Source organism: Nicotiana tomentosiformis, chromosome 6 (assembly GCF_000390325.3).
Source record: "Nicotiana tomentosiformis chromosome 6, ASM39032v3, whole genome shotgun sequence".
Classification (NCBI taxonomy): domain Eukaryota; kingdom Viridiplantae; phylum Streptophyta; class Magnoliopsida; order Solanales; family Solanaceae; genus Nicotiana; species Nicotiana tomentosiformis.
The window spans coordinates 62,027,538-62,040,119 of NC_090817.1; the positions used below are offsets into that span (position 1 = coordinate 62,027,538).

The 12,582-nt window shown below is 37.8% G+C and overlaps 1 protein-coding gene across 1 annotated transcript; it reads left to right on the plus strand.

Annotated features, from left to right (window-relative positions):
• LOC138894082 (uncharacterized) lies at positions 1-708 on the plus strand. The gene has a single exon (XM_070178759.1). It carries the CDS (start codon positions 1-3, stop codon positions 706-708), a length of 708 nt encoding a protein of 235 aa, XP_070034860.1.
• Positions 709-12,582: the final 11,874 nt, after the last annotated feature.

The following is a 12,582-nucleotide window of genomic DNA, read 5'->3' on the forward strand; positions in this document are numbered from 1 at the left end:
ATGCATGTTGGCTATCAACCTCCAAAATTTCAACAGTTTGATGGCAAAGGCAATCCAAAGAAACATGTGGCGCACTTAGTTGAGACATGCAACAATGGTGGGACTTATGGAGATCACCTCGTCAAGCAGTTTGTACGCTCATTAAAAGGAAATGCTTTTGATTGGTACACAGACCTCGAGGTTGAATCTGTTGATAGCTGGGATCAACTAGAGCAAGAATTCCTCAATCACTTTTATAGCACGAGATGTACTGTGAGTATGATAGAACTTACAAATACTCGTCAACGAAAGGGTGAACCAGTTATCGACTTTATCAATCGTTGGAGGAATGCAAGCCTCAAATGCAAAGATAGGCTTAGTGAAGCTTCGGGCATAGAGATGTGCATCCAAGGCATGCATTGGGGACTCCGCTACATCTTGCAAGGTATCAAGCCTACCACATTTGAAGAACTTATGACTCGTGCCCATGAGATGGAGTTAAGCATGGCCTCTGCTGGAAACAAAAGGCTGCCTATCTATGAGCCTCGCAAAGGGAACGACAAGCAAGAAGTCAAGAAATGGAGCAAGTTTGTGCCCAAGTCTGAAAACAAAGAAGCTATGAATGTCAACACATCACCTGTGAAGTTCACAATGAAGGTGAGCAAGAAGCAGAGTACGAAATCCACTTCTTTTCAAGATAAACCAAGTGGAAAATTGACTCTAAAATAAATGCAAGAGAAGGAGTACCCATTTCTGGATTCTGATGTGCCAGCGATTTTTGAAGAACTCCTCGAGTTAAATCTCATTGAGCTTCCGGAGTTGAAACAGCCAAATAAAGCTGGTAAAATTAATGACCCAAATTACTGCAAATACCATCGACTCGTGAGCCACCCTCTCGAGAAGTGCTTTGTCTTCAAGGACAAAGTTATGGACTTGGCCCGTGAAAAGAAGATTGTGCTTGAACATGAGAAGGCAAGTGTCACGACCCAAATCGTTGGGACGCGACGGGCACTCGGTACCTTACTCAACTGAGTACCAATATAATGTATCTTCCTTATCGTACTATTATTGATAAATAGGCCAAACGATTGTCATGAAATAACTAGAATGAAATGTGAGGGAACACTCGTCGTAGGACGACCCAACATGTAATACCAACTTATGCATATGACATATGGTATAAGGCCAAAATGATCACTCGTATACTAAACAATGATATACAATCTTTCACGTACATGACATATGTCTACAAGCCTCTAAAAGTACATAAATGTCATAAGGCCGGGACAGGGCCCTAACATACCAATCAATACGTATCTGATACATACTGACCAAATAGGCAACTCCGGAGCAAATGGAGCGCACTAACATATTCCGTTGAGCTGATCACCTACTTGGAGGATTCTTGACCTGTTTATCGAGACCTGCGGGCATGAAATGCAGCATCCCCAGGCAAAAGGGGCGTCAATACAAATAATGTACCGAGTATGTAAGGAATGAAAATCAGTAAGTAATAGACATGAGAGAAACATGGAGTAAAAGACTCGACATGAAAGTCTGAATAGCTATGTGAATCATTCAATACTTATAATGTCATGCATATGAGTATAAATGTCATACCATGCATGGGTCTATGCGTTCATAACATCATCAAGCCTCTGAGGGCATCCCATCATATCATTTCGGCCACTGTGGAAAAATCATCAACGTATACCAGCTGATCAGGTGGCGGTGCGTATATAATGCCGTAACCTTTTCTCATATCCCATATACATATATATACATATATACGTGTATATAATGTCATCTAGTCATGAGTCAATGTACATGTATAAATGAATACAATGCATGAGAAGTACATCAATAAAACTTCTCGGAACGTCATAAGACCATTATGCCTCTGATTAGTATCATGAAATAAACTTTATCAACTTACGTAATTAATAGAGACCTATGAACAGATGATCGAATAATATGACACATGGGGAATCAATAACATAAGCATCTCTAGTATTTATATGAATAGAGTCATTTATGGAAATTGTGCATTTGCTCGTTTCGTTTGTGTCGTATAGATCATGCAAAAAGAAAGAAGGGATGGCCTTAACATACCTGAGTAGATTCTCTTGACAATCCTCTAACACACATTAATTGTGACAAAATACGGAATAAGTCGTCTGAAAAGCTCGAAGCGATAACGTTGCTATGCAAAGATAATCTTAGCTGAAACTTTTCCTTAAGTGATTAGCAGTAACGTTTCTATGCAAGGAAGTCTTGGTTGAAGATCTTATCTTGCTTATGTGATTTATGTTTGTGACTTATGTTTGTAACATACAAACATTTACGTTTGAATGCATAGAAGAATAGGTTTGTGACTTATGTTTCTTAAGAATGGATATGACTCACGTTATATGTGTCTTTCCTTTATTAAATGGAAATGACTCACATTCTTAAGACTTGCCACATAACATAGTAACTTAAGAGTCACAATTCTTGGATTGGTTTGCTGCCACGTGGGGGATGTTTTGTCTTAACCACATTCTTTAATTAATCACCCACAACTCCTTAATTAACTAGGTAATGTCCCATTACCTAATAATTAACCAATTACCCATATAATTAAGAATTATCTCAAATACTTAAAATACTACTCACTTTTAACATACCTTATACACCTTACTATCATGGTCATGTGGTACCTTGTATGGTACTAGTCCATAAATATCGAGTATTATAGTTCGGATCGTATTTTATCCTAAATTGTCAAACTTCGACGAAACTCATTTTCTTCGATTCACTTACCCTCTCACCTTCACGAATTTACTTATCACTTGTTTGAAGTAGCACAATACTTATAATCCCAAAATAATCTCATTCCTGAACTTACGTCGATTAACTTACGACAAAATTTTAACGTACAAAAATGCGGGATGTAACATCTCATTTCCGAGCTTTCATCAATTTATTTATGGCATACTTTCATGTATGAAAATATGGGGTATAACATCATTCCCCCCTTTGGAATATTCGTCCTCGAATGTTGACTGATGCACTTATCATTCTCATTACCCATAGCTCTTACGACTACTTTAGTACTCATCTTGCCATCTAGGCAATTGTTCTGTGAATGAATCCTAAATGCCAGTGCATTCCCCCCTTTAGGCCTCTTTCTCACACCACAACTCGTGGTCGGAATCATTCCAATCTTGTAACTGTTGCTATCCTTTATCATGTAGCCTCTATGGCTCTGACTTTGTAAGTGCACCTATGCGACTCTTCTCTCATTTTTCCTCCAGCTTTTAGACAATCCTTAGGCCTCATTTTGTGAACATATACAGAGCTTAATAATATGTCCCTCTGGGCATCTATAAATAAAATGAAGTTATTCGCTCGCTACTTTGTTGAACTTACGAATATTGTTATATCTTATTTCATAGACCCGGTTATCCATTCGTATGACTTTACTGCATCTAGGTAGGTCATACTATACCATAACTCTTACTTCGATTTATCGTTACTGAGGTCTGCTACCAAACTCTAAGTTACTTTCGTTGCTTATCCTATATATATAAATCTAAGTCCTTTAATGCTTCTTCGTTACTGTTTATCTTAAGAATGATGGTCTAATCTTATCTCATACTTTGTAACTTTTATCCATCCATTGTTGATTCACCTTAATACCGATAACTTGACCTCTTATGTAACACTGCCGCTAGGGCTCACGTCTCATCGGGGAATATCTGAAATGATTAGGCTGATCCACCTGGGGGTGATACCATGCTTCCATAACCGTATTTCATAGCATCTCAACGTGATTCATCCTGTGGGGGTATTTTAATCCTATACAGTTCATGAAATCATTACTCAATCGAAGGCCCAAACGTCATCCTTCATCCATCATAATTACACCCTTATTCTACTACCAGGGCAACATTCCATCTCTTCTAAATGATATTAGTCTTAGACTCTTTGAGTTCATTCAGGCTATACCAACCTTTCTATAACTTATAGAACCCATCAGCTCTCTTGTTTTCATGGGCTTAATCCCGAGAACTTATCCATTCTCGTCACCTTCTCACTTACCTTTTCTTATCCTTACTCTTGTCTTCCTAAAACCTTGTCGTTCCACCATACTTTAGCTTGCGACCTACACATATCTATTTATATTACTTGCAACCTTCCTTCAACTTGCTTGCACCATAAATTTTCTTATGTTATTCTGGAATATCAAGCGAGACATCACATCATCTCTAACTCCTCTTTACTCTCTTGACTAGGCCTCTCGATACCTAAAACCCATAGGCTGGAAGATATGCCACTGACAATGCCGCTACTATTCCTGGATACTGAATCCCAGCGCTTCTAGCCTTCTATCTGTAGTATGGATTATTCGCAACCTTCTGCATATGAGTATCTCGTACGTTGTTCACATTTACCTTATTTACCTTAAAATCTCGCATCACATCTTCTATCTCTTTCATGACCTTGCTTTCACAAAGGTATAATTCACATCCACAACTTGAAGCTCTATTATAATACTTGCACCTATGGTGCAAACACAATTCGGTGGGAGCTTCATACTGACTTCTCATAAGGCTAGTACTCTTCTAACTGGCTTTATCATAAAGCTGTTATAAAATATGGTTATTGTACTATCTCTCTTGTACCTCTGATATTAAGAGTGATTCTACTATGTTCTCAATCACGATTCCTGTAATTTTCCGAGTTCAATAATCACACTCCTGATTTACTTAGTTGATTAAACTCTTTAGTTTCCTCTTCCTTCTAATCAGCCTTCATATAGGCTTAAGATATCTTCCGATCTGCGTCTCCTGGTATTAGTTATTACTTTAGCCTTTCATGGGCGCTATGCAATATCCATGATATAATCTTCTAACATTTTAATCCTTTGTCTATGACATGGACTTAATTCTTTCTTTTACTTATATCGGAGTCTTCTACGGCTGTATGATTGTCAACTAACTCTGGATCATTGATCGAAGAATTCCTTTCGTTCCTTCTCAACTTTCTTTAAACGTAAGTAATTACTTTTCCTGGTCTTTCTGCCCCCTTGTTACGTGCATACTTAGCTCATCTTTGTTCCCACGCATGCCAGAATTTTGTGCAATTCATATGGTCTCGAATATTACTTTTGGTTTCATTTCCCGCTCATTAGCCACGATAGGTGCCACTTTCTTATGTAGTGCATACAATGATGTTATGAGACTGTTGTTACAAGACCATTTCTTCTTTAGGTCACTGTGCTTAGGTTGAAGCCTTCTTCTTTATTTCCTCAACTAGTATTTCATTGTAGTACTTAAGGACCCTCTGACTCTTGTAAAGCTGCGAGCTTATTGAATCGTTTACCTGACAAAATTTTTGATGTCTTTCCTCGCTTATAATTATCCGTAGTTACTTAACTAAATGCCCTTGTACTTGTAGGGTTTGCTTCTGAACTGATATTTTGGCTGTCTTCCCAGTGGAATTCTCTTTTATTTTCGTAATACTCATACGGTAACTTTAACTACCCCAACTCCTATCTGAATATTTCTCAAGGATCACGATATCATTATCTGCGAGACTGGATTCGCTATGTTGGGGTTCACTATGTTTATCTTGCACGATCTACTGATTTGTCTGTATCCTCTTGTCTCGCCATAGCTAGGCTATTCCTGAATCAACTGCTAACTATTCGTTGGCCCATTCTCATATTAATATTCCGCGTAATCTTTCTGGGTAATTTTCCTTTGTCTTAACTTACGTCTCACACTGGCTCCTTATCTATCAATAATATCTCGGGCAGGGACCCTTACTTCCTTTCCTTGACGTCGTGTTTGTATAATGTTTTGGAATCGTAGCATCTCTGTAGTCTTTGAATAAGTGCAATCTCATATTAATTCTGACTTAATGCCACATCATTCCATATTCCCCCCTTTATGGGAGTACTAAGAGTTGGAGCTACGACGATCTACCTATAGATGTTTTACCTTTTTATCTTTGGCGTCTTTTCACATTATCAATGACCCTTACTCGCGATAGTGACACTTAGTATAACTGGCACACATAGTCCCTTAAGCTTAACTTTTCTCACATTGCTTGCTTTAGAGAAGCGCCTTCCTGAATAACCTTTGAAGATTATTCTTCTGTTGTCCACTCTATTATCGCCGCAACACAATCTTTGAAATTCTCATGGTGCCGACTATTATCAAATCACTCAGTTCCTAATTCATGTTTAGCTTATCTTGTTCATCAGTCCATGCTGATTTCTTATTACTCTGGGGTCTAACTTTTCCTTTTGGTAGTAGCGTTGGAGTCACAAACTTGTTTCTCGAAATGAGGATATGACTTTATGGCCTATACTCTTTTGTTGTCTCAAGGCGTGTCACCTCTCATCCTTTCCTTCACTTGACTATAGACTTTGTAATACTATCATCTTTTTGATCTACCGTTGTCATCCATGTATCACAACTTAATCATAATGCTTCAGTGACTCTCTTCTTATTTCCCGCTAATATTTATGTCTATCACTTTATTCTAAAAACTTGAACAAGACATTCTTTTGCTTTTAGCTCCCCTTGCTCCATCTACTGGCTCTTCGGGTTGCCTAACATTCTTTCTCTACTAGGGACGGGAGTCACACTAAGATAATATGTATCCCTTCCGGTGCCTATCTTTGTAGTGCTCATATCTAGTTGTACTATTTTAGAATGCACCATCTGGGCGTCTCACAAGGAGATCTATTAGCACATTTGAAATATCCTTCGGAAATGTCACCTAACACAAATAATCCATTCACAATTTTGGGTTACTCCAACCCTAGCCGGATCCTGATATCCCGTCCTTCTTCTTAAACTACACCTGTTAGCCCTCATAGGGCATAAATGAGATGGGTGTGGCCAATTGTACATACCTCTATTATTGTTGAAGGTAGTCCAAAGGCTTATATTCCTCTGCGATAATCTTCATTAGCTGGCTAGCTGGTAGCCTTTTTCATCTTGCTTCTTTTACTTGTTGAAACTTGTTTCTACCTTCCGATTCTCTTATTCCTTTTTACCGTAAGAGTGGATAGACATTCTTGCCTTAAGGATCCTTATCAAAAACTTACATATCTTAGTACACACATGATCTGCTGAATACCTCATATTTATCCATCATAAGCATGATGCAAAAATTGAGTTCCTCTGACTCAACTCTTCCACAACTATATCTCTTACCAACTATCTTTCTGGATGTAGGCATCATTGTATTATGAATAAGATAGAGTTTAGGAAATTGAGTTCTTACAACTAAGCTCTATCACACTATCTAGAGTAAGAAGAAAGAGTGACAGTTCTAAATGCCCTGCAGCCTCCTGCTTATAAGTGTGGTGCACAACACACCCATAAACAAGACTCTACTAGACACGGCTTGTAGACTCCCTAGGACAGAACTGCTCTGATACCACTTTTGTCACGACCCAAACCGATGGGCCGCGATGGGCACCCGGTACCTTACTCAACCGAGTACCAATATAACGTATCTTCCTTATCGTACTATCATTGAGATTATCATGAAATAACTAGAATGAAATGTGAGGGAACACTCGTCGTAGGACGACCCAACATGTAATACCAACTTATGCATATGACATATGGTATAAGGCCAAAATGATCACTCGTATACTGAACATAGGCCGACAAGGCCATATAATCGTTCACATACATGACATATGTCTACAAACATCTAAGAGTACATAAACGTCATAAGGCCGGGGCAAAGCCCCGGCATACCAATCAATACGTGTCCGATGCATACTGACCGAATAGGCAACTCCGGAGCAAATAGAGCGCACCAACATCTTCTGCTGAGCTGATCACCTACTTGAAGGATTCTCGACCTGTCTATCAAGACCTGCGGGCATAAAACACAACATCCCTGGGTAAAAGGGACGTCAGTACAAATAATGTACCGAGTATGTAAGGAATGGAAATCAGTAAGTAATATACATGAGAGAAACATGGAGTAATAGACTCGACATGTAGGTCTGAATAGCTATGTGAATTGTTCAATACGTATAATGTCATGCATATGCGTATAAATGTCAAACCATGCATGGGTATATGCGTTCATAACATCATCAAGCCTCTGAGGGCATCCCATCATATCATTTCGGCTACTGTGGGCAAATCATCAACGTATACCAGCTAATCAGGTGGTGGTACGTATATAACGCCGTAACCTTTTCCCATATCCCATATACATAAATATACATATATACGCGTATATAACGTCATCTAGTCATGGGTCAATGTACATGTATAAATGAATACAATGCATGAGAAGTACATCAATAAAACTTCTCGGAACGTCATAAGACCATTATACATCTGATTAGTGTCATGAAATAAACTTTATCAACTTACGTATTTTCTGAGACCCATGAACAGATGATAGAATAATATGACACATGGGGAATTCAAAACATAAGCATCTCTAGTATTTATATGAATAGAATAAATTATGGAAATTGTGTATTTGCTCGTTTCGTTTATGTCGTATAGATCATGCCAAAAGAAAGAAGGGATGGCCTTAACATACCTGAGTCGATTCTCTCGACAAACTTCTAACACACGTTAATTGTGACAAAATACGAAACAAGTCGTATGAAAAGCTCGAAGCAATAATGTTGCTATGCAAAGATAATCTTAGCTGAAACTTTTCCTTAAGTGATTAGCAGTAACGTTTCTATGCAAGGAAGTCTTGGTTGAAGCTCTTATCTTGCTTATGTGACTTACGTTTGTGACTTATATTGGTAATATACAAACATTTATGTTTGAATGCATAGAAGAATGGGTTTGTGACTTATGTTTCTTAAGAATGGATATGACTCACGTTATATGTGTCTTTCCTTTATTAAATGGAAATGACTCACATTCTTAAGACTTGCCACATAACATAATGACTTAAGAGTCACAATTCTTGGATTGGTTTGCTGCTTCGTGGGGGATGTTTTGTCTTAGCCACATTCTTTAATTAATTACCCATAACTCCTTAATTAACTAGGTAATGTCCCATTACCCAATAATTAACTAATTACCCACATAATTAAGAATCATCTTAAATTACTTAAAATACTACTCACTTTTAACATACCTTATACACCTTACTATCATGGTCATGTGGTACCTTGTATGGTACTAGTCCATAAATATCGAGTATTATAGTTCGGACCGTATTTTATCCCAAATTGTCAAACTTCAACGAAACTCGTTTTCTTCGATTCACTTTCCATCTCACCTTCAAGAATTTACTTATCACTTGTTTGAAGTAGCACAATACTTATAATACCAAAATAATCTCATTCACAAACTTACGTCGATTAACCTACGATAAAGTTTTAACGTACAAAAATGCGGTATGTAACATCTCATTTCCGAGCTTTCATCAATTTATTTATGGCATACTTTTACGTACAAAAATATGGGGTGTAATATCATTCCCCCCTTTGGATCATTCGTCCTCGAATGTTGACTGATGCACTTATCATTCTCATTACCCATAGCTCTTGCGACTACTTTAGTACTCCTCTTGCCATCTAGGCAATTGTTCTGTTAATAAATCCTAAATGCCAGTGCATTCCCCCCTTTAGGCCTCTTTCTCACACCACGACTTGTGGTCGGAATCATTCCAATCTTGTAACTGTTGCTATCCTTTATCATGTAGCCTCTACGGCTCTGACTTTGTAAGTGCACATATGCGACTCTTCTCTCATTTTTCCTCCAGCTTTTAGACAATCCTTAGGCCTCATTTTGTGAACATATACAGAGCTTAATAATATGTCCATCTAGGCATCTATAAGTAAAATGAAGTTCTTCGCTCGCTACTTTGTTGAACTTATGAATATTGTTATATCTTATTTCATAGACCCGGTTATCCATTCGTATGACTTTACTGCATCTAGGTAGGTCATACTATACCATAACTCTTACTTCGATTTATCGTTACTGAGGTCTGCTACCAAACTCTAAGTTACTTTCGTTGCTTATCCTATATATATAAATCTAAGTCCTTTAATGCTTCTTCGTTACTGTTTATCTTAAGAATGATGGTCTAATCTTATCTCATACTTTGTAACTTTTATCCATCCATTGTTGATTCACCTTAATACCGATAACTTGACCTGTTATGTAACACTACCGCTAGGGCTCACGTCTCATAAGGGAACATCTGAAATGATTAGGCTGATCCACCTGGGGGTGATACCATGCTTCTATAACCGTATTTCATAGCATCTCAACGTGATTCATCCTGTGGGGGTATTTTAATCCTATACAGTTCATGAAATCATTACTCAATTGAAGGCCCAAACGGAATCCTTCATCCATCATAATTACACCCTTATTCTACTACCAGGGCAGCATTTCATCTCTTCTAAATGTTATTAGTCTTAGACTCCTTTGAGTTCATTCAGGCTATACCCAGCTTTCTATAACTTAGAGAACCCATCAGCTCTCTTGTTTTCATGGGCTTAATACCGAGAACTTATCCATTCTCGTCACCTTCTCACTCACATTTTCTTATTCTTACTCCTGTTTTCCTAAAACCTTGTCGTTCCACCATACTTTAGCTTGCGACTTACACACATCTATTTATACTACTTGCAACCTTCCTTCAACTTGCTTGCACCATAAAGTTTCTTATGTTATTCTGGAACATCAAGTGAGACATCACATCGTCTCTAACTCTTCTTTACTCTCTTGACTAGGCCTCTCGATATCTAGAACCCATAGGCTGGAAGATATGCCACTGATGACGCCGCTACCATTCTTGGATACTGAATCCAGTGCTTCTAGCCTTCTATCTGCAGTATGGATTATTCGCAACCTTTTGCATTTGAGTATCTCGTACGTTGTTTACCTTATCTTATTTACCTTAAAATCTCACATCACATACCTGAGTCAATTCTCTTGACAATCTTCTAACACACGTTAATTGCGACAAAATACGGAATAAGTCGTATGAAAAGCTCGAAGCAATAATGTTGCTATGCAAAGATAATCTTGGCTGAAACTTTTCCTTAAGTGATTAGCAGTAATGTTTCTATGCAAGGAAGTCTTGGTTGAAGCTCTTATCTTGCTTATGTGACTTACGTTTGTGACTTATGTTGGTAATATACAAACATTTACGTTTGAATGCATAGAAGAATGGGTTTGTGACTTATGTTTCTTAAGAATGGATATGACTCACGTTATATGTGTCTTTCCTTTATTAAATGGAAATGACTCACATTCTTAAGACTTGCCACATAACATAGTGACTTAAGAGTCACAATTCTTGGATTGGTTTGCTGCCTCGTGGGGGATGTTTTGTCTTAGCCACATTCTTTAATTAATCACCCATAACTCCTTAATTAACTAGGTAATGTTCCATTACCCAATAATTAACCAATTACTCACATAATTAAGAATCATCTTAAATTACTTAAAATACTACTCACTTTTAACATACCTTATACACCTTACTATCATGGTCATGTGGTACCTTGTATGGTACTAGTCCATAAATATCGAGTATTATAGTTCGGACCGTATTTTATCCCAAATTGTCAAACTTCGACGAAACTCATTTTCTTCGATTCACTTACCATCTCACCTCCAAGAATTTACTTATCACTTGTTTGAAGTAGCACAATACTTATAATACCAAAATAATCTCATTCCCAAACTTACGTCGATTAACCTACGACAAAGTTTTAACGTTCAAAAATATGGGATTTAACATCTTATTTCCGAGCTTTCATCAATTTATTTATGGCATACTTTTACGTACAAAAATATGGGGTGTAATATCATTCCCCCCTTTGGATCATTCGTCCTCGAATGTTGACTAATGCACTTATCATTCTCATTACCCATAGCTCTTGCGACTACTTTAGTACTCCTCTTGCCATCTAGGCAATTGTTCTGTGAATAAATCCTAAATGCCAATGCATTCCCCCCTTTAGGCCTCTTTCTCACACCACGACTCGTGGTCGGAATCATTCCAATCTTGTAACTGTTGCCATCCTTTATCATGTAGCCTCTACGACTATGACTTTGTAAGTGCACATATGCGACTCTTCTCTCATTTTTTCCTCCAGCTTTTAGACAATCCTTAGGCCTCATTTTGTGAACATATACAGAGCTTAATAATATGTCCCTCTAGGCATCTATAAGTAAAATGAAGTTCTTCGCTCGCTACTTTGTTGAACTTATGAATATTGTTATATCTTATTTCATAGACCCGGTTATCCATTCGTATGACTTTACTGCATCTAGGTAGGTCATACTATACCATAACTCTTACTTCGATTTATCGTTACTGAGGTCTGCTACCAAACTCTAAGTTACTTTCGTTGCTTATCCTATATATATAAATCTAAGTCCTTTAATGCTTCTTCGTTACTGTTCATCTTACGATTGATGGTCTAATCTTATCTCATACTTTGTAACTTTTATCCATCCATTGTTGATTCACCTTAATACTGATAACTTGACCTCTTATGTAACACTGCCACTAGGGCTCACGTCTCATAGGGGAACATCTGAAATGATTAGGCTGATCCACCTGGGGGTGATACCATGC